The sequence below is a fragment of the Artemia franciscana genome, chromosome 7 (assembly GCF_032884065.1).
Source record: "Artemia franciscana chromosome 7, ASM3288406v1, whole genome shotgun sequence".
Taxonomy (NCBI): domain Eukaryota; kingdom Metazoa; phylum Arthropoda; class Branchiopoda; order Anostraca; family Artemiidae; genus Artemia; species Artemia franciscana.
Genome location: NC_088869.1, coordinates 8520912 through 8543821, shown reverse-complemented (window position 1 = coordinate 8543821; position 22910 = coordinate 8520912). Strand labels below are relative to the sequence as shown.

The window sequence follows — 22910 nt, the reverse complement described above, 5'->3', positions numbered from 1 at the left end:
TAACTTTTTCAACAGGTGACCTCTCCCTGAAAACGGGTTGACCCCACCCATCCCATTCCATCTGGTACGCCTCCCCGGTGAATTAATGCTCTGAAAAAAAAAAAAAAAATGCCTTGTACTAAACAAATTAGTGCATATATCTTGCTTCGACGACTTCGTGGACGAAGCTTTCTGTGGCTTCGTCGGTCAGCTAAAGTTGTGTTCGTATGTGATTTAAGCAATACATCCATACCTAAACATCTGGCATACAAGTCAGTTAAATACAGGTGCAGACTAGGCCATCGGTCCACCTGTCACCTAGCAGGTACGCTCCCGAGAAAACGGCACTTGGTGCGCTGAGGACTAAAAAAAACTAAAAAAAAATAGAACTTGACACCATCAGGGCGCCAAATGCTACTTTTTCTTGTTTTGCCTGCAATTAAAATAAGTTTTAACATATTTTCATAGTGCCAGAAACTAGTTTTCCTCCTCGGAATCCTTGCAGTTCACTCACTTCAATGATACTCACTATTTTGCTGAAATTGTATAATGCTGACATGCAGTGCACTACTGACTAGGCGCCATATTACAGTACCTGTTGCCGATAATGCACCGTTTCAGGACAAATCCTCTGTATGTTGAAGCAAGCAAACCTTGGGATTTTCCGCGGGGAGAATTTTCCGGGGGGACTTTCTGGGGAATTTTTCTCAGGGAAAGATTTCTGCAAGAGGAATTTTCTGAGGGAGGAGGACAAGACAGATCCTTAGACCCCCTCCCAGGGGAAAAACTTTCCCCTCAGACATGTCCCAAAGGTCAAACTTGGCGTCATCCTTGAACTGCCAGTCTGCCGCTGGCCAGACGCATATGTGAATACTATTCTTAAGCGGAGAAGATAACTTATAGTGACAAAAAAACTTCTTGATTGGTAGAGCGTGAACATAGTTCTAGACTGGCAGGTCCAGACATTCCCCTCAGACATGTCCCAAAGGTCAAACTTGGTGTCATCCTTGAACTGCCAGTCTGCCGCTGGCCAGACGTATATGTGAATACTACTCTTAAGCGGAGAAGATAACTTATAGTGACAAAAAAACTTCTTGATTGGTAGAGCGTGAACATAGTTCTAGACTGGCAGTTCCAGACATTCCCCTCAGACATGTCCCAAAGGTCAAACTTGGCGTCATCCTCCAACTGATAGTCTGCCGCTGGCCAGACGCATATGTGAATACTACTCTTAAGCGGAGAAGATAACTTATAGTGACAGAAAAACTTCTTGATTGGTAGAGCGTGAACATAGTTCTAGACTCCAGAACTGGATGCTTAGTTGCAACGTAATGCATTTAAGTACCAAATCTTATGAGAACTGTCTGCACACTGATGCCTAGAGAGATGCGTGTTTAGATATGCAAATCTATGTAGACACGCGTGTGAATGCCAATTAAGGAGATCGACTAGAAATAGGCTTTATTGTTCTTCATAAGAATTGAAATGATGCAACAAAACAAGTAAGTACATGGGGGTGGGGATTTTGAGCTAAGATCTTCTACTACGAACAGTTTCAAAACTTATATATTTTCCCACTAGTTTTGTAAAACTTTAACATAATTCTCATCCTCTTATGTTTTGGAATATCTCCCCTAAGATCCTGGTTAGCTGGAATCTAACGAGTTCAATACTTAAAGCGATCAAATTCTGAAGGAGCAAAATGCTGAAGTAAATGGTTTGCTAAAAAAAATCTTTCAGCGTTTTATTGATATGCCATATCATTCAAGCCTCCCGTTACGAATGACGACTGGTTATTATGACTAATGGAAAGTTAATATTATTCTTAATGAGCAGCCATTACGTAATATATGCAATGCTGCATATGGCTTTAGAATTTAATTTTTTCCCAGTATATAGTTTAGTTGTGGTTAGCAGGAAGTTTGCTTCACTGAATATGATTACTTCAAGACTGACTCACAGGAGCTTCATACTTATTTTAAACATCGTCTCAACATTGTAGACACAGAGTACACACTACTTTGTGTGTGTGTTAGAGGGGGGGACTATATAGCATATTTCATTATTTTTAATCTATTTTTTAATCAAGTTAAGAAGTCAATATCTTTGGACAATTTACTGTTTTTTCGCATGGGAACCAGTGATGTATCTCATGTTTTTCTATACTTCATTTTTTTTTTGTCAACGATAGAGGGGCGCAAAAACATCATAGAGAGATGCTTAAGGACTCATTTGAAAGAAATTTGCCAAATCTAGTGATTTTTTAAGCATTAAAACATAATCATAATGGCTATAATAATAATAATTTATTTAATCATCAACTAAAAATGATTAGAATGGAGCAGGGAAATATAATATAAAAATAAACTATGATTTTTAATAATAACTGCATCTTCATATACATGGTCATGTCATATTGGAAATGACATCAGATTGAGGTACTCTGTTGCCTGATAGCTTCAGATGCGCTTTGTACAAGATCTGGATATAAATCCTAACCTAGCTATTATGTGTTGCCAGGTGCTTATGAGGAGGGAAAAGAAATGAGAAAATCGGTTAACAATGTCAAGATAATCGTTTATTAGAGAGGAGAAGTATCACATTAAGGGCCGACTGTTTATGAATTTAGTTGCTCGCAGTAGCTCAATTAACGCCCTATAAAGCAAATTGCATGTTCCGTTCCATGTGGGTAAAAAAAGGAGCTTTCTAGGTGAGCATATTCTTTTGATTATTTATTCTAAATTTATTGGAGGGGCTCATTTGGAATGACGAAAAAACGAAAGAAGCAGCAAGAACTTGACAATTTTATCATTTCAAATGCCTCGGCACATCGGATGAAGAATTGTCAATAAAATCGTTAGTTGACAGCATAGCTATAATCTTAGCAACAGTAAAGAGCAATTCAACTGCTTTACAAAGTCTAACAGTTAGTATGAAAGCAGTAGAAAACCGATCAACGGAAGTGGAAAAATCAATGACAGATTTAAATAAGGAAATATCTGAATTAAAGCCGCGAGTTTGTGCCATAGAAGATGAAGCATCAAATCTGAAGTTGTAAATTTCGGTTTTGGCTAGTGAAAATGTGAAGTTAACAACAGAGTTATCTATAGTTAAGCAAAACCTTCAGTGAGTAGAATAATGATAAGTAGTAAAGATTTGCCGATACTGGAATAGCCTATAAATTGTGAAAGTATGTATGAGGGCAGTAAAGCATGAGGAGGAGTGAATTATTTTGTGAACAATATTTTTTTTTTTTTTTTTGCATCATTATTTGGTTATTTATTCACTTTTTAATTTATTCAAAGTATAGTACAAGTTATTAAAAATTTTTTTCTTCGCAAATTTAGGTAGTGTTAGATCTTCTGCATCAGCTGTGTTAAATGTTTATGGGCTTTTTTACACCCTAGGGCGGTTGTTGGCAGGGGGTATTCATACTTTTGTTGCTGTAATCTATCTTCTAAATTTTCGTGTGCCACGTACGACATAAAGCTTTCAACAAAAGCCAAGTATGCCATGTACACCACTGGGTATTAAACTAGGCGTTTTCAAGCTGAAAAATTTACTCTTTACGTCGTCTATGTAGCTCATCCTGAATTCTTGAATAATGTTTGGTCGTGTCCACGCCTATATCTTCGTATGGTCTCCTGAGGGTTCTCATATTTCTCTTTTTCTCCCAAAATTCATTTTTCGCGTCGTCCTTGTACCTCGTTCTGAATTCTTGAATTATGTTTGGTCATGTTCACGCCTGTATGTTAGTAGTGTCTCCTGAGGATTCTCATATTTCTCTTTTTCTCCCAAAATTCATTTTTCGCGTCGTCCATGTACCTCGTTCTGAATTCTTGAATTATGTTTGGTCATGTTTACACCTATATGTTAGCACTACCTCCTGAGGATTCACCCATTCCTCTTCTGTCTTCCAAAATTGATTTTTCACCTCGCCGATATATGTTGTTATCAACTGTTGAATTAAATATGATGCCATCCATTCATGTTTATTCATCCAAGCTTCTTTAGTTACATCAACCTGGTCTGGATATTGCTGTTTGATTAGATCTCAAACTGGTACAATATCATATCCCCTGCTGATGATTCTAACAAACTGCGGTTTCGATAAGACTTATTTGTAAATTCCTGTTCTGAAGGATAGGACGCCCAAACACAGTGGATTGGTCTATCAGGGGATCTTGAATTTTCTTCACCATCGTCGTTTGTTCTTCTGAATAATTTTCTAAAACTGCTCTTCCATGATTTGTGGGTCCTTTTTCAGCTTTGAAAAAAGCCCCTGAAAGCTTTGAAAAGGGCACTGCCTGAAGTTTTCACACATTCTGTTTTTTTTATTTCTACGTGGTTCTATGTGTAATTCTGAATAATGGGTGATCTCTACGCAACCATAATGAAACATATTTTTGGGACAGGGTAGTGGGAGCCGAAGTCCTTTAGAAACTCCAAAGCGTCCTTCCTTGTTTTCAAACGTTCTAATTCCTTTTCTGCTTCACTGGTTAGTCTCCTCATCTTACTGTCAATTTTAAAAGATCCGACTGGTAGAATTGTATAATTAACATAATATTTTCTTCTGTGTTTTGGATTTTCTGAAGAAGATTCCCCTGAATGAGTTTCTCTACCTAATTTACTTTCTACGTTACAGAAGTCGATGGCAATTCCAGCGTCGAATCCTTATTTTTCTGTAATGACGTCTCTCACTGTCTTCTTAAAGTGTTGAGCACTGTTAACTTCAAATTTGTTTGAATATGGAGCAAATTTACTATTGCATAGTTCTATTTCTCCGTCAAATAAAAATAAACGGCAATCTAATTCTCGGTACTTGATGTCTCTTCTATCTTTTTTACATTCCATTAGATCTAGCCCACAAAAGCTCAAACCACCTGACATGTTTTCAATTACTGAATAATTGACTACTTTAGTGTGGGAACGGTTTTCTTCTTCCGCAGACTGGCTTACGTCTGTAATAGACAAGTTTTTCTCTTTCAATGCTTTCATTTTAATAAATTTGCTCACTGCTCGCAAGTAAAATCTAAGGCTCAGTCATTAAAATCTCTCAAAATATCTTAGTGTGGTATAAATTTACCTCTGATAACAAAAATCCCTTCTGGAATTGGTTGGTATGTTCCCTGTCTTTCTTTAATTCATGGTTCTTTTTGCTTATATTTTATCCTTTATAAGCTTTTGTCGTGTTTTGTTTTTTCTCGTATTTTCTGATTTTGAATCGCTTTTTCTGTCTTATACTCGGCAGCCACATATTGCCATGGTGGCGTCAATTGCTTGGACAAACATGTTCTACAGCTGAAAGTTAAGGTGGGAGGTGTCAAAAGATTTTTTGACAGAAGGGGATTGAAATCTAACGCTCAGTCAAAGAAAAGAAATATTTCCATTAAAAGCCCTCAAAAACATCTTAATGAGACTTAAATTTACCTCTAACAAGATTTTGTGAAATTTGAAAAGAATTATTACTGAAACGAGAGCTAGTCAATGGATCAAAGAACCTGGGCATTTTAATTAAAAGCCATCAAAAATATTTTAATGTGGTTTGAACTTAGCTCTAACGAGCTTATGTGAAATTGAAGGGAAGATATTATTCAAATAGGTGCTTGTCAAATCGAAAATACATAGTCTCGGCTCAAGGAAGCGAGGAATTCTCATTAATAGCCCTCACAGTATCTTAATGTGGTTGAAATTTACTCTAATATTAAGCCTTCCCTCTCGAATCGGTTGGTAAGATCCCTGCCTTTCTTAAATTCATGGCTCTTTTTGCTTATATTTTATCCTTTATAAGTTTTTCCTCGTTTTGTTTTCCGTTGTTTTGTTATAGCTGCTTTTTCAGTATTATAATTATGCTTTGTAAGTTTGTTTTTATTAATAAAACTTGTATCTACAAAAGTCTGTATCCTTTAGATTTATTGATCCAGTATAAAACTTCAATATATTTTACCAATGCCATTTAAGCGTCTCATGGCCTATGCAAATAGGTACGAGAATGCTCTTAATGCAAGTATGAAATTCTGCATAGTAAAGAGGAAAAGGAAAAACCTTTGACCGTGTATGAAGGTGTAGTGGGTGCTAGCAAAGATGGTACTCTCGCTTTTATTCCATCTTTGATAGCTGAAAAAACATTTTTCAGTTTGATAAACTGAAAAATATTATCTTATGGCACTCTCTAAAGCATTGTTTAATATGCAGGTGAATACCAAGTAGGCAACTACTTGTAATCGACTTTTCTCTTTGCAGCTCATTTACTGCAGACATAGGAAACACGCAATCAATAGATTAATCATTCTAGTAAGAGGAACATGGGTATTTTTCGCGTGTCGAATTGGTTGTTTCGTTTAATCTATTTCCTGGAGCAAAACCTTAGAAAGGGTTTCATGGTCCAGGTGTCTAGGGATCCATTCCTCCATCACAAAGGGTAGCCTGAAAAATTAAGTCAAGTATGAATGCTTCATCCTTACCATATGCAAACATTCCCCTATTACGTAAGTAATAAAGAAATAATGAAAAAGCACTTTATAGAAAAAATGTCTTGAAACGCCTTGAAAAAACGTCTCGAATAAAAATGTGTTAGATTATCTTGGAATGTTCTAGAAGAGAAATGTCTTAAAAAACGTCTTTGGATGTATTGAAACGTCTGGATGAAAAATGTCTTAAAAACGTCTTGGCATGTCTTGAAACCTTTTGATAATAAGAATCTCCAAAAAATAGCTTAGAAAAGGTTTTGAATGTCTTAAAAAACTTCTTGGAATGTCTCGAAACGTCTTGAAGAGAAACGTCTTAAAAAGCGTCTTGGGATATCTGTAACCGTCTTCAAACCCTATTGCGTAAAATGCACTTGCATCTCTAAGTAAACATTCCTTGTGACGTAACATGTACCAATACTCGCCCCGAGGAATCGCCGTTAAACTCTTGCTTCATTAAAGGCAGAAACGAGTAGTGAATATGTGTGTCATCAGAACTTCTGGCCTCTATTATAGCTTTTGCACTGGCTGAAGTTTTCTTACCTTCTTGTTTTTTTTATGTAATTTTTAATAGCATACAGTTGTGAATGATGGGTCACTATTCAAAAGATTGTCTTTTCCTGTCATCTATGTAGCTCATCCTGAGGATTCATCCATGGTTATTTTTTCTGCCAAATTCATTTATTACGTCGCCCTTATACCTTGTTCTGAACTCGAGAGTTATGTCTGATGGTGTCCCCTCCGCAATCCCTCGCTCTTTACGCTAAAGCTTGACTCTTTGCCACAATTCTACTTTTTAAAACAATTAAAAGCTTTAGCGTAAAGAGCGAGGGATTGAGGAGGGGACAACTCATTTCATATACGGAGTAATTTCTGCTCGTTTTAAGTTTTAATGTCGCTCCTTACTTTCAGCTAAAAAAATTAGTTTTTTTATTTAATTTATTTTAAAACACCAATAGATATTAACACAGAACCTTTCACAAATAGACCTATAAGATCAGCAGCGAAAAAAGCCAGTCTGGCATTATAAACCTGTTTTTAATTCATTTTCTTTCATTTCATTGAATTGCCCCGTTTCATAACAATTTATTTATCAGTCGTGGTTGAACTTTGCTGAGGTAAGGATGCTGGGACTGTTTTGAAAAATTGTTTATTTTTGTTTTATTGATTTTATCCTCTTGTAAGTTGTTTTTCTTATTTGTATTGCTGAGGAGGGCCCTTGGACATAGGGCCGAAATATTCATTATAATTTGTATCCCACTGTTTTAAAAAGTTTCTTATTGTTCTTCTTGTTTTTGGTGTTTGTTTTGATATTGGTTCACCGCACATTAAAACGCAATGTATATATTATTTTTTTTGGCTAAATGACTTTCTCTTATTTTTGATCGGACGATTTTGATAACAAATGGGGTGGAAGTGGAGGCCTAGTTACCCTCCAATTTTTGGCTACTTAAAAAGGCAACTAGGACTTTTTATTTTTTACGAACGTTTTTATTAGTAATAAATATACTTATCTTATTAATTAACTTACGTAACGAACTTCTATATTGGTATGTTCTTATTAATATATGAGGGGGTTCACCCCCTCGTCAATACCCCGCTCTTTACACTAAAGCTTGAATTTTGTCACAATTCTTTAGGAATGACCGCTGAATCAAAAAGGCGGTAACATAGATAGTTGAAATTATTAAAAAAACTTTTTCGTAAAGAGCGAAGGTTTACGGAGGAGACGAACCCCTTTATACACGTAATAATTTCTGTTCGTTTTACGTTTTAATGCTGCTCCTTACTTCCAACTGATTTTTTTTTTCATTGTTTTTTTTAAATAATGCTGAAAAATCCTGCACTCCCTTCAGGAAAATTATCTTCCCTAATGATAAATTTCATCCTACGTAACCCTCTCCCACCATCCCCTCCCCCCCAACGCGAAATTATCTCCTGAAAACGTCTGTACACTTTCCAATAACCATTACTATGTATAAACAATGATCAAAGTTTGTAACTTACAGCCCCTCCATCGGGGACTGTGGGGGATTAGGTCGACCTTAAAGACATAATTATTAGCTTTTTTTACTATGCTGAACGAAACGACTATTTCAAAATTTTGATCCGGTGACTTCGGGAAAAATGAGCGTTGGAGGGGGTTTAGGTGCCTTCCAATTTTTGGCAACTTAAAAAGGGCACTAGAAATTTTTAATTTTCGTTAGAATTTTCGTTAGAGCCCTCTTGCAACATTCTAGGACAGCTGGGTCGATACGATCAACCCCTGAGAAAAAAAAAGAAAGCAAAAAAAAACAAATAAACACGCACCCGTAATCTATCTAATGGCAAAAAATACAAAATTCCATATTTTTGTTGGTAAGAGCTTGAAACTTGCACAGAAGGGTTCTCTGATACGCTGAATCTGATGGTGTGATTTTCATTAATATTCTATGACTTTTAGAGAGTTTTTCCCACTATTTTCTAAAATAAAGCAAATTTTCTCAGGCTCTTAACTTTTGATGGGTATACCTACACTTGAAGAAACTTACATATTTAAAATCATCATAAAAATACAATTCTTTTGACGTATCTATTGGTATCAAAGTTTTATTTCATAGAATTTTGGTTACTATTCAACCGGGTCGCTCCTTACTACATATCGTTACCACAAACTGTTTGAAACAATGGTCAAAGTTTGTAACTTGCAGCCCGTCTCCTTGGGACTGTAGGTGATTTAGTCGTCCCCAAAGACACAGCTATTAGCTTTTTCGACAATGCTGAACAAAATGCCTATCTAAAAATTTTTATCTGGTGGCTTTGGAGAAAAAATGAGTGCGGTAGGTTGCCTGGGTGCCCTCCAATTTTTTGGTCACTTAAAAAGGGGCTACAAATTTTAATTTCCGTTAGAATGAGGACGACATTCTAGGACCACAGGGTCGATACGATCACCACCTGAAAACAAATAAACACGCTTCCATGATCTAGCTTCTGGCAAAGATACAAAATTCCATATTTTTGTAGATAGGAGCTTGAAACTTTTAAAGTAGGATTATCTGATACGCTGAGCCTGATGGTGTGATTTTCGTTAAGATTCTATTAGGGGGTTTTTCTCCCTATTTTCTAAAATAAGGCAAATTTTCTCAGGCTTGTAACTTGTGATAGGTAAGACTAAAATTGATGAAATTTGTAAATTCAAAATCAGCAAAAAAATACAATTCTTTTGATGTAACTCTTGGTATCAAAAAGTTTCGGTTACTATTGAGCAGGATCGCTCCTTACTAGAGTTTTTTACCACGGACTATTTAATCACAGCCGATTCTATTCAATTCAAAAGCTTTTCTGAAGTGATGTTTTCGAATCTTTAGTAATTACAAGATGACTCTGAGAACCAGGAAAAGTCTTAATTGGAGTCAACCCCATAAGGTGAAGTGGGAACAAAGAAACTGTAACTTTTAAGAGACTCTTTGTATTTCAGAAATGAAATACTGATACAAATGAAACTTATACATTTAAGATCAGCATTAAAATACGGTTCTTTTTATGTAACAGTTGCTATCAAAATTCTGTTTTTTAGATTTTCGGTTACTATTTAGCCGGGTCGCTCCTTGCTACAGTTCGTTACCACGAACTGTTTGATCACAGCCGATACTCTTCAATCTAAAAGTTTCTGAAGTGGTATTTTGGAAACATTAGTAATTACAGGATGACTCTGAGAACCAGGAAAAAGTCTTAATTGGAGATGCAGTTAGCCCCATAAGGTGAAGTGGGAACAAAGAAACTGTAGCTTTTAAGAGACTCTTTGTATTTCAAAAATGAAATACTGATACAAATGAAACTTATACATTTAAGATCAGCATTAAAATATGTTTTTTTTATGTAACAGTTGCTTTCAAAAATCCGTTTTTTAGATTTTCGGTTACTATTGAGCCGAGTCGCTCCTTGCTACAGTCCTTTACTACGAGCTGTTTGATCACAGCCGATTCTCTTCATATTTTATTGAGAAAGTTGCGCATGTATGAACTTTTTTTTCCGGAAAGATGAAGGTTATTCAGGTGAGCTTTTCAGAGAATGTTGACGGGAGTGTTGAACTATTAGCAAGCAATAACTATTAGCAAAACTATTAGCAAGCAATTAAGCAAAAAAAAATAATGAATCTGCAAATTTCGTTTTGATTATACATGTGCGCTGAGCCAAAATCAAAACGTACATTAATTCAAAAACGTCCAAAAATTAAATTAAAAAAACAATATTTCAACTGAAAGTAAGGAGCAAATCATTCGAAAATTTCGAGCAAATAATTCAACTGAGCATGCTTGTGCAGTTACAGTGAATTATGTTCACTCTGCCCTAGAGTTCCTTTTGATTCCCGCTGATTTGTTTATCCTTTAATCCTGAAATTTTGGAGTACAAAAAGAGAGAGAAGAGAGACTACGAGTAGGTAGGGGTAGAGTTTTAAATTACTTTTACGAAAAAACGGTCTCAAGGAAATTGGATACCAAAATGAGGTTCATATACCCCCATTCCAATAGAATGAGCAAAAATGGCCTTATTCCGCCAATTTCTTTTAATTGATTCAAAGTAAACCAAGGGAAAGAAAATAAAGCTAGTGCGAAAATGTGTGACGGGATAAAGTCAACGGAACTATGGTCCAAGGTAAATTACATATCAAAATGAATCTCCGAGGGAGTTCTCTCTCACAGTGGAAAAAACAATAGCTAGATTCCTTCAGGTGTTATAGCTAGATTCCATGTTATAGCTTATGAGCTATAACATGGGGACCTAGGGTTTGTCTCCTTTTTTGACAAGGAAAAAGAAGACATACGCCATAAAATTAAATAATTTTGAATTTACTCCGAATACTTGAATTTAATTTATATAACTGAAAAGAGCATAAGAACTAAGTTTAGATATGTGCCTTTTGTCTTCATTAGCCTCATCCTTCAGAGCAACCATAGACGACAAGTTTTTTTCTGTTTTTTAACTCTTTTGAAAAGCTACAAAACTGGTATATGCTGCACTTTTAATTATTACAGCGGTGATCTTTGCTGGTGCTAAAATTAGAATTGAGATTAATGAATCATGCAAACTGGGCTGCTGGTATATATAACTGGGCTACTGGTATTGTATGTGTAACAATTATGTGTAACTGGGGTGCTGGTATGGTATGTGTAACTGGGCCACTGGTATGGTATGTGTAACTGGTATGTGTAACTGGGCTACTGGTATGGTATGTGTAACTGGTATGTGTAACTGGGCTTCTGGTATGATATGTGTAACTAGTATGTGTAACTGGGCTACTGGTATGGTATTTGTAACTGGGCTACTGGTATGGTATGTGTAACTGGTATGTGTAACTGGGCTACTGGTATGGTATGTGTAACTGGTATGTGTAACTGGGCTACTGGTATGGTATGTGTAACTGGTATGTGTAACTGGGCTACTGGTATGGTATGTGTAACCGGTATGTGTAACTGGGCTATTGGTATGACATTTGTAACTGGGCTACTGGTATGGTATGTGTAACTAGTATGTTTAACTGGGCTACTGGTATAGTATGTGCAACTGGCATGTGTAACTGGGCTACTGGTATGGGTAAGTTTTATTATCTCAAATTTTCAGCTGTTGCCCAGCAAACGACCAACAGACGTGTTGAGGCAGGTTTTTTTATTAGCTTGCTTTCGTCGCCTCAGACTGGCATTTTTGTACACAAATTTGCCATATTTATGAATCTTTTCTTACTACTTCCAAATGTTCAACTACTCCTAATTTTATTAGTATATATAATGCAGTCAGTATCCGAAATTGGAGAATTTCAACATTCAAAAGTGAATGCCAGGAATTCCTTTTTTCCCCTTGGATCTCGTCAGCTTTGTCAGTTTTATGCAAGGTTGATGGTGTCAAGTTAGGTTGAGTTAAGTTAGGTTTATGAGATTTATAACATTACCTCACCCAACCCAACCTGATCTAACTTTAACTTTTACCATCAATCCATGCATAGTACTGATAAAGCCGACTAGCAAAGTTGATTGAATCCAAGGAGCGAAAAAGGAATTTCGGACATTCACCGCTGAATGTCGACATTAACCAGATTTTACACATTAAAAGTAACATATATGCTTCTAATAACGATGCTATTTGCTCCAAATACCCCCCCCTCTCTTGTACACTCCTTTGTATAAGTAAAACAACACACTGGCAAAACAAAAAGTATACAAAAAGACTTCACAGCACAGCAACAGGAACACTTAAGTGTGGTCATGGTAAATTTTAGAATCTTATGATAAGACAAATTTTTTTCTCAGAGAAGATTAAAGACATTTTCGCCCTAGAAAAGACTAAAAAGTCAAAAGTAATAAATATACATTCTTAAACTTTTTTAAAAACAGAATGAAACTAGAATGTTTTTTTCTCGGGAATTTACAAAAATAAGTGAAAACGGGGGGGGGGGGGCAAAATAAAAGAATTGGCTTTATATAGCTTGATCATTTTAACCCATTTTCCTCAACTCTCCTACTTTTATATATGAAATTATAACTTAGATCAATTCGATATCTCGAATTGATGACAAATGGTCTTTGTGCTAGAAATGAGCATTTCCCATTTTTTTCTCCCCATGTTTTCAATTATATTGATATTTTCTCGATGAAAACTATGTAATATTTTCTGGAGAAAATAATAAGCATACATTTTTGAATTTTTTTTTTTAAAACGGAAAAAAGCTAGAATTTCTTGTCTCGGGAATTGACAAAAATTGGTGAAAACGAGGGCCAAAAACAAAAAAGAATTGGATTTGCCTAAATTGATCATTTTAACTTATTTTCCTCAATTCTCCGACTCTTTACATATATACAATTATAACTTATATCAATTCGATATCTCGAATTGATGACAAATGGTCTTTGAGCTAGAAATGAGCATTTATTATCTGTTTGCAACCCATGTTTTCAATTATATTAATATTTTCTCGTTAAAAACTACTTTGTTTACTTTCTGGTCCATTTTGAAAGAGTTGGAAAATAGAATATTAACTATCCTCAAAAATAACACCCTTCATTTTTTCCTCTATGATAGATGGTTAAAATAATTTTATTCTAAAAAAAGAGTTAAAAATAAAAGATAGACCTAGTAACACAAGAGCGTACCCCATCGTCTTGAACTTCATTCGGAAGCCAAATTGAAAATCACGAAGAAAATTTTCAGATTTTAGAAAAGTAAGTAGATGAGATTGCATAGCCTTTTGAAATTAAAAAATTAACTTTAAAAAATTCCGTTTTTTAGAGTTTTGGTTACTATTGAGCCGTGTCGCTCCTTACTACAGTTCGGTACCACGAACCGTTTGTAAGGTGAACAAGATTTACGTTTCTTGCTTACAAGTCACTCTCTGTAATGGAGGCGAAATCTCTGAACAATGAGACTCTGAAGCAGGCTAAAGCCTGACAAAGTTCAAGGGCCTAAGCCTTTTTGATTATCATCTCATTGACTATAGTTCAGAGGTGCCATTTAGACCAAATCTTGGGGTGGGCATAAACTCCATCTTGGGCCCACCCAACTAACTTCGTGTCGCGTAATCATCTAGGAAATGGGCATTTGACAGAACTCGAGAATTTTATTATGTATCTTACCTACTTTTAAGTTTACAATAATTAATAGCAAATAGCGTAATTACCCTAAGGGTCGTCAAGTAATTACGCTCTTTGGTTAATAGGCGCGCAGTAATTTAAAATCAATTGGACACAATGGATTATGTTGGACATAATGGATTATTATGACCGGCAAAGGGCCCTTTGTGGTGGAATCTGACCCCCCCCCCGAATGGAGCCTCTGCTATAGTTACCCTCTTTCCTATTTAAAAGTGCATGCAGACGCTATGTTGCTGAAGTTAAGAGGAACGCTGACCTGGTGTATGCCTCTGAAAATGTATCCACTCTGTTTCTATGACCTAAGATGACTAGCCCAATAATCCTTAAAATACCAAGGACAGCATAAATGAAATTGTGTAGTTGAGATTGGTTAACTGGAAACCTATTCAATCACAAATGTCTTTAAAAATAGGGAAATCTAGAAACTCAATTTTTAATTAAAATTGCTCCCATGTCCTGTAATTCAATTTATAGATAGCTGGTGCCAAGTTCGATAATAAGCAACGTGTGTGAATAATCAGAACAAAATGGGCGAAAAACATGTCATCATGGTGCAACAGGAACTATCTGATTAGTATAACTAAAAATGAACACTTATGTAAATCTTGGATATGTATTAATTTGGAAATTATTACATTTTTTTATGAATAAACAATTAAAATTATTAGTTGTCTGACTTACCCACAAAAACATTTTGTTAGAAAGAACAATTAGGTTATTCCTAATCTGTCACATTTATCCCCCTTGTTGCCTATTGGCACATCAATACAACCCTTATTATTCTTCTGATTAGAACAACATCACCTTTATTACTTTTTTTTTTTACAAGGAATATACCTTTAAAAATCATCACTCTCATTTAACACTGGCAAACTTTCAAATAAGTTGGTTTAAAAAGCCATCTCTACCTTCATACTGAAAATTTGGCAAGAGGAGGTCTCTCGGAGGGGTTATGCATAAACATTTGAACTGGTACAAAATCTTGTATGATATGGTTCAAACAGGCCAATAACAAGTCTTTCAGTCTTCAAGTCAAATGATTCTTCCAGCTAAAAAGATGAAATATTAGAGAGTGAGCCTGGTTAAATAAAGAGCAAATGCTTATCTCTATCCACAAATTTGATGAGGATAAGGTAGAGACCTCTTACCCACTTAGGTTTTCCGCCAGTCCAGCTAAAGTACGACATGCCTGTCACTCTGCTGAAAATGGTAGGACATAAGCGGTTTTGAGGGTGTATGATCCCATATTTTGCAGCAACATAAGCGGTTTTGAGGGTGTATGATCCCATATTTTGCAGCAACATAAGTGATTTTGAGGGTGTATGATCCCATATTTTGCAGCAACATAAGCGGTTTTTGGGTGTATGATCCCATATTTTGCAGCAACATAAGCGGTTTTGAGGGTGTATGATCCCATATTTTGCAGCAACATAAGTGATTTTAAGGGTGTATGATCCCATATTTTGCAGCAACATAAGCGGTTTTGAGGGTGTATGATCCCATATTTTGCAGCAACATAAGCGGTTTTGAGGGTGTATGATCCCATATTTTGCAGCAACATAAGTGATTTTGAGGGTGTATGATCCCATATTTTGCAGCAACATAAGCGGTTTTGAGGGTGTATGATCCCATATTTTGCAGCAACATAAGCGGTTTTGAGGGTGTATGATCCCATATTTTGCAGCAACATAAGCGGTTTTGAGGGTGTATGATCCCATATTTTGCAGCAACATAAGCGGTTTTTGGGTGTATGATCCCATATTTTGCAGCAACATAAGCGGTTTTGAGGGTGTATGATCCCATATTTTGCAGCAACATAAATGATTTTGAGGGTGTATGATCCCATATTTTGCAGCAACATAAGCGGTTTTTGGGTGTATGATCCCATATTTTGCAGCAACATAAGCGGTTTTGAGGGTGTATGATCCCATATTTTGCAGCAACATAAGTGATTTTGAGGGTGTATGATGCCATATTTTGCAGCAACATAAGCGGTTTTGAGGGTGTATGATCCCATATTTTGCAGCAACATAAGCGATTTTGAGGGTGTATGATCCCATATTTTGCAACAACATAAGTGATTTTGAGGGTGTATGATCCCATATTTTGCACTAACATAAGCGGTTTTTGGGTGTATGATCCCATATTTTGCAGCAACATAAGCGGTTTTGAGGGTGTATGATCCCATATTTTGCAGCAACATAAGTGATTTTGAGGGCGTATGATCCCATATTTTGCAGCAACATAAGCGGTTTTGAGGGTGTATGATCCCATATTTTGCAGCAACATAAGCGGTTTTGAGGGTGTATGATCCCATATTTTGCAGCAATCTAGTGCACTTGCAATCGTGCAATCATGCAAATATTGCCTTTTGTGATAATTTCCCTTATCATTTCCTGTAAGTTTCAAATTATTATAGTCAGTCATTCCTGAGTTAGGTCATTTTGACAATTTGAATTCACGTGACGTGTTTTGATTTAGTTCAACACTCCCGTCAACATTCTCTGAAAAGCTCACCTGAATAACCTTCATCTTTCCGGAAATAAAAGTTCATACATGCATAAGTTTCTCAATAAAATATTCTATGCGTAATCAATGAACGAATTGTCTAACTTCCAGCCCTTTCTCTGAGGACTGTGGGTAGGTTGACATCCCCAAAGATATAACCACTGGGCCTTTCAAAAATGCTGAACAAAATAACTCTATTAAAATGTTGATTTGATGTGCTTTGGGGAATGATACGCTTGGGTGGCTGGCTGCCCTCCATTGACTTTTGATTCATAAAAAGGGAAGTAGAACTGCTGACTTCCAATCAAATGGGCCCCGTTCGATCCGAAGTTTATGCAACCACTCGTTCCATAAAAACCTTATATGCCCCGAACCTCATCTATAACGCTTGCCCCTGGGCTCGGGAGAGGGCGTTTCTACCCCGAAGACTTTGTTATATGGTCTTTGGACTATTATGACTAAGATGGCTATATTATAATTTTGATAAGATGCGTTTGGGGATGTCAGGGGTGGTGGCTCTCCACAGTCACTTTTAACCCTTAAAAGCGAATTAAAACTATACATTTCCTCTCGAATGAGCTTTTTCTAAAGTTCAAACGACCACACCTTCCATAAAGACCTTATAAGCCCACGGGGCATAACTTACAACCCTTGCCCCCATACTCAGGGGGGTGTCAACCCGAAAGACCTTTTTATGTGATTTTTGGAATATTTTTTGAACCAGTGGCTATTTAAAATTTCTATTGGATGCATTTGGAAAAAATGCGACGTGGAGGGGTAGCTGCCCTCCGATCCTTTTGACTCTTAAAAAAAGCGCTAAAAATTCTGATTGCTAATCTGATGAGCCCTTTTCGAGGTTTATGCGTACACCCTTACCACAAAATTCTTACCCTGCGGCGTAACCTACAATGCTTGTCATGAAGGCTGTGGAGGGGTTTTCATCCTCAAAGGTATAATTTCCGTACTTTTCAACTACGCTGAACTAAATGGCTATCTCAAAATTTTGAACGCACGTGATTAGCGAAATGATGGGTGTTGGTGCCATGAGAAAATGAGGGACTGGTTGCCCTCTAATTGCTTTCAACTGCTAAAAAGGACAGTAGAATTTTCAATTTTTGATCGACAAGCCCTTTTGAAGTTTTTACGACAGCTCCTTTTGTAAGAAATGCCCTGTTGTAAAAAAAAAACAAATAATGAAAAAAAAAGTTTTGTGCCCAAATTGCTCTTTACTTAGGTAGCGCTATTGTGCTTTTTATAGTATAATTGATTTTTCAGGAATCAGTGTGCCACTATCCAATACCACTTTACCACTAAATTACCACTTAATAAATTAACCTTTACCACTTAATTCCTTTACCACTAGGAAGCACGACATATAAACTTATACCAGAAGAAAAAAAAATATATCGAGTCAATACCAATTCACTACTTTGAGACACACGTAAAAAAAACTTGTTCATAAGATACTTTAAGAACAATTAAACTACTGTTGCTATTAAAATGTATTTGTAATATTTGGATAAGTCATTTTGTTATTATAACAGTTTTTAAAGGCAAATCAACTTATTTGAATGTCAACACCTGAGATCAAGCTTGCTATTAGAATGATCTGTCTTTTCTAAATCAATTTTTGAAAAAGCGCACTTTATAACACTTTTAAATCGTTTGACTGTCTCGAAGTTTTCCATTGATAAAAAAACTTTATTTTTTTTTAAAAATCTTAGTTTTTGCCATAAATTGCAGAAGACGTAATCTTTTTCACCACTTGAAAAGGGCAGTAGAACTTTGAATTAATCTTCAAATGAAGTCGATCTTTTAGGAGCATTGATTCAATGCGATCATCCCTGGAAAGAAATAATCAAGCAAAAAAGAAATACAAGAAGCACATCTTTCTTTTTGGAAAAATATATGAAAATTCCATATTGAAACCTCTTCAGAAGAGTTCCTCGTGTAGGCTGATTTGGTTATTTTACTTTCATGAAGATCACTTGCCTGCTTGCTGATGTTTCCCCTCTTTTTCGAAAATTAGCAAAACTTTATGAGGTTTGTAGCTTCTGATGGGTAACTTTAAAATTAATCAATTTTATGTTTTTTGGAATCAGCATTAGAAGCCAGTTCTTTTGCTGTAAAAAAAAAACAAAAAAAAGAAAAAAAACTTTTTAGTGTTTCGGTCATAATGAGCCGTACTTTCAGTTCATTATCACGGGCTGTTTGATGGAGAACGTCAGCTTTATTACTATTGCTTGTAATTCCCATTCAGTTTAAGTTTAACTTGATTATTTAATATAGTTTAAGTTGGTTTAGTGTTACTTTTATTTATTAATAGCAGTTTATGTCCATTTTATGCTTGAATAACTATTTAACTTTATTTCTGCTCGTCTTAGGCTTAATGTAGCTCTCTGCAATTCTTTGAAACATTTCTTTTGTTTTAAATTTTAATTAATGAATTAAATAACGGCTTCCCAGCCATGCTACCTATCATACGGCGCATCCTGTTTAATATTGAGTTTCTATGGAAGCAGGCAATAACAAAAGTGTTTGCCCAAATGAAAATTTAAGAATTGTTTTTTGGACTTCAAAGTGTGTTTAATGTGCTCTTGTGATTCAATACCCGTGATTCGTAAGATTTTGAGCATATTTTTAAGTTTTTGAAGAAGTTACTGACTGTCAAAAATCAATATACATTATGTACTTTTGTTTGTTAGACTTGTAAGGTAGGATTGTTAATTTCAATTTTGACTTGCTTTGTTCACTTTTTGAACAACACTTATGGGTAAATAGTAAAAATTACGACAAAGGAGAAAAAAAATACAAATAAAAAATGCAGCGACAGCTTAGCAACAGAGACACCTATATATACTATTACTATCAAACGGTTCGTGGTAACATTGTTTACACATAGTAATGGCTATTGGAAAGTGTACAGACGTTTTCAGGAGACAATTTCGCGTTAAGGGGGGAGGGGATGGGGGGAGAGGGTTACGTGGGATCCACGGATAAATTTATCATGAGGGAAGAGAATTTTCCTGAAGGGAGTGCAGGATTTTTCAGCATTATTTAAAAAAGACAATGAAAAAAAAAATCAGTTGGAAGTAAGGAGCAGCATTAAAACGTAAAACGAACAGAAATTATTACGTGAATAAAGGGGTCTGTCTCCTCCGTAAACCTTCGCTCTTTACGCCAAAGTTTTTTTTAATAATTTCAACTATCTATTTTACGGCCTTTTTTATTTAGCGGTCATTCTTAAAGAATTGTGACAAAATTCAAGCTTTAGTGTAAAGAGCGGGGTATTGACAAGGGGGTGAACCCCCTCATATATTAATACAAATATACCAATATAGAAGTTCGTTACGTAAGTTAATTCATAAGATACGTATATTTATTACTAATAAAAACGTTCGTAAAAAAATAAAAAGTCCTAATTGCCTTTTTAAGTAGCCAAAAATTGGAGGGCAACTAGGCCTCCACTTCCACCCCATTTGTTATCAAAATCGTCCGATCAAAAATACGAGAAAGCAATTTAGCCAAAAAAAAATATAATATACACATTGCGTTTTAATGTGCGGTGAACCAATATCAAAACAAACACCAAAAACAAGAAGAACAATAAGAAATTTTTTAAGACAGTGGGAAACAAATTATAATGAATATTTCGGCCCTATGTCCAAGGGCCCTCCTCAGCAATACAAATAAGAAAAAACAACTTACAAGAGAATAAAACCAATAAAACTAAAATGAACATTTTTTCAAAACAATCCCAGCATCCTTACCTCAGTACTGATAAATAAATTGTTATGAATAAATTCAGACTGATAAATAAATTGTTATGAAACGAGGCAATTCAATGAAATGAAAGAAAATGATTTAAAAACAGGTTTTTAATGCGCGACTGGCTTTTTTCGCTGCTGATCTTATAGGTCTATTTGTGAAAGGTTCTGTGTTAATATCTATTGGTTTTTTAAAATATTTCGTAAGGTCATTTTTAATTAAATGTGTGTATAAAGCATCCAGTGAATATTCTCCTAAATACCTATTTAAGGAAATATTATTATTAATCTGAAGTCTGATTAACAATAATAAGAAAAAGGCTAATCCTCCCGCCAATATAAAACCAGATAATTTGCGTGACCTAAGAATTCTATCCAATCAAACAGTTCGTGGTAACGATCTGTAGTAAGGAGCGACCCGGCTCAATAGTAATCAAAACTCTAAAAAATTGAATTTTGATACCAATAGCTACATCAAAAGAATCGCATTTTAATGCTGATTTTAAATATATAAGTTTCATCAAGTTTAGTCTTACCCATCAAAAGTTACGAGCCTGAGAAAATTTGCCTTATTTAAGAAATTAGGGGGAAACACCCCCTAAAAGTGGTACAATCTTAACGAAAATGACAGCATCAGATTCAGGGTATCAGAGTGTAGAAGTTTCAAGCTCCTATCTACAAAAATGTGGAATTTTGTATTTTTTGCCAGAAGACAAATCACGGGTGCGTGTTTTTTTTTTTCCCAGGGGTCATCGTATCGACCAAGTGGTCCTAGAATGTCGCAAGAGGGCTCATTCTAACGAAAATGAAAAGTTCTAGTGCCCTTTTTAGGTGACCAAAAAAATTGGAGGGCAACTAGGCCCCCTCCCACGCTCATTTTTTCCCAAAGTCAACAGATCAAAATTTTGCGATAGCCATTTTGTTCTGCATAGTCGAAAACCATAATAACTATGTCTTTGGGGATGACTTACTCCCCCACAATCCCTGGGGGAGGGGCTGCAAGTTACAAACTTTGACCGGTGTTTACATATAGTAATGGTTATTGGGAAGTCTACAGACGTTTTCAGGGGGATTTTATTTTGTTTGGGGGTGGGGCTGAGGGGAGGGGGCTATGTTGGAGGATGTTTCCTTGGAGGAATCTGTCATGGGGGAAAAAAATTCAATGAAAAGGGCGCAGAATTTTCTAGCATTACTATAAGAAAACAATGAAAAATGAACATTAAAACGTTTTTCAAATGAAAGGAAGGAGTAGCATTGAAACTTAAAACAAACAGAGACTATTGCGCATATGAGGGGCTCTAAAAATACTTTAGCATAAAGAGCGAGGTATTTAGGAGGAGATAAATACCTCGCTCTTTATGCTAAAGTATTTTTAGTAATTTCAACTATTTATTCTACGGCCTTTCTGATTCAGGGGTCATTCTTAAAGAATTGAGACAAAACTTACGATTTACTGTAAAGAGAGAGGTATTAAAGAGGTTACAAACCCCCTCGTATACATAATAAAAATATAAGATTATGAAAGTTTGATACGTAAGTTAATTCTTAAGTTACGTATATTTTTTACTAATAAAAAACTTCGTTAAAAATTAAAAGTTTTAGTTGCCTTTTTAAGTAACCGAAAAATTGGAGGGCAACTAGGCCTCCTTCTCCAACTCTTATTTCTCAAAATCGTCTGATCAAAACCAAGAGAAAGCCATTTAGCCAAAAAAAAGGATTAATATACAAATTTCATTTAATAATTTATGTGCGGAGAGCCAAAACCAAACATGCATTAATTCAAAAACATTCAGAAATTAAATAAAAAAAAACTAATTTTTTTTAGCTGAAAGTAAGGAGCGACAACACAACTTAAAACGAACAGAAATTACTCCGTATATGAAATGGTTTGTCCCCTCCGCACTCCCTCACTCTTTTATGCTAAAGTTTGACTCTTTGCCACAATTCTACTTTTTAAAACAATTAAAAGCTTTAGCGTAAAGAGCGAGGGATTGCGGAGGGGAGAACCCATTTCATATACGGAGTAATTTCTGTTCGTTTTAAGTTTTATTGTCGCTTCTTACTTTCAGCTAAAATAATTATTTTTTTTTTTTTAATCTTTATAAACGAGCAATAATTGTATATATATATATATTTATATATGTATTTATGTATCATTTCTCGCAAACGGCTCTATATTTTTTCGGCAAAATTGGTATCTTGGGATATTGTCGCATAATAAAACTATCTAGATAGGCCAGATGTCTGAGAAAATTCGCTAAGAGCCTTAATTTTAGTATTTGCAAATGACGTTGTGTACTTTGTAAGTACATAATAGCATTCATCATAAGCACACCTCATAAGCATTCTCTTATAAAATGTCATACATAACATAAATAATATTGTTGATTTTCGAACGCATCAGCTAATTATGTAATATATGTCCGTTGGAAGGCCCAAAAAACGAACATTTGCAGTTGCAGTTATTATAAATGATGATTCTTTGAAACGAACACCTGAACTATCAAACTTGATAAGATGTGAGAATTGACAACCTGGACCATCAATTGTGACAACACCAACACGGG

At 35.5% G+C, this 22910-nt stretch overlaps 1 protein-coding gene and 1 long non-coding RNA gene across 2 annotated transcripts in view; one reads left to right on the top strand and one right to left on the bottom strand.

Moving 5' to 3' along the window:
• Window positions 1-6217: 6217 nt before the first annotated feature.
• Window positions 6218-19158, bottom strand: LOC136028804 (uncharacterized). The gene is made up of 3 exons (XR_010617878.1): window positions 19052-19158; window positions 14977-15117; window positions 6218-6405 (listed from the first exon to the last, which is right to left on the bottom strand). It is a non-coding gene; the product is annotated as an uncharacterized LOC136028804 (long non-coding RNA).
• LOC136028803 (uncharacterized) overlaps window positions 19058-22910 on the top strand; it is a 52303-nt gene continuing 48450 nt past the window's right edge. The window contains exon 1 of the mRNA XM_065706708.1: window positions 19058-19196. Within this exon, the coding sequence (XP_065562780.1) occupies window positions 19166-19196 (31 nt within the window). The 5' untranslated portion in view covers window positions 19058-19165. The remainder of the gene's footprint in view (window positions 19197-22910) is intronic.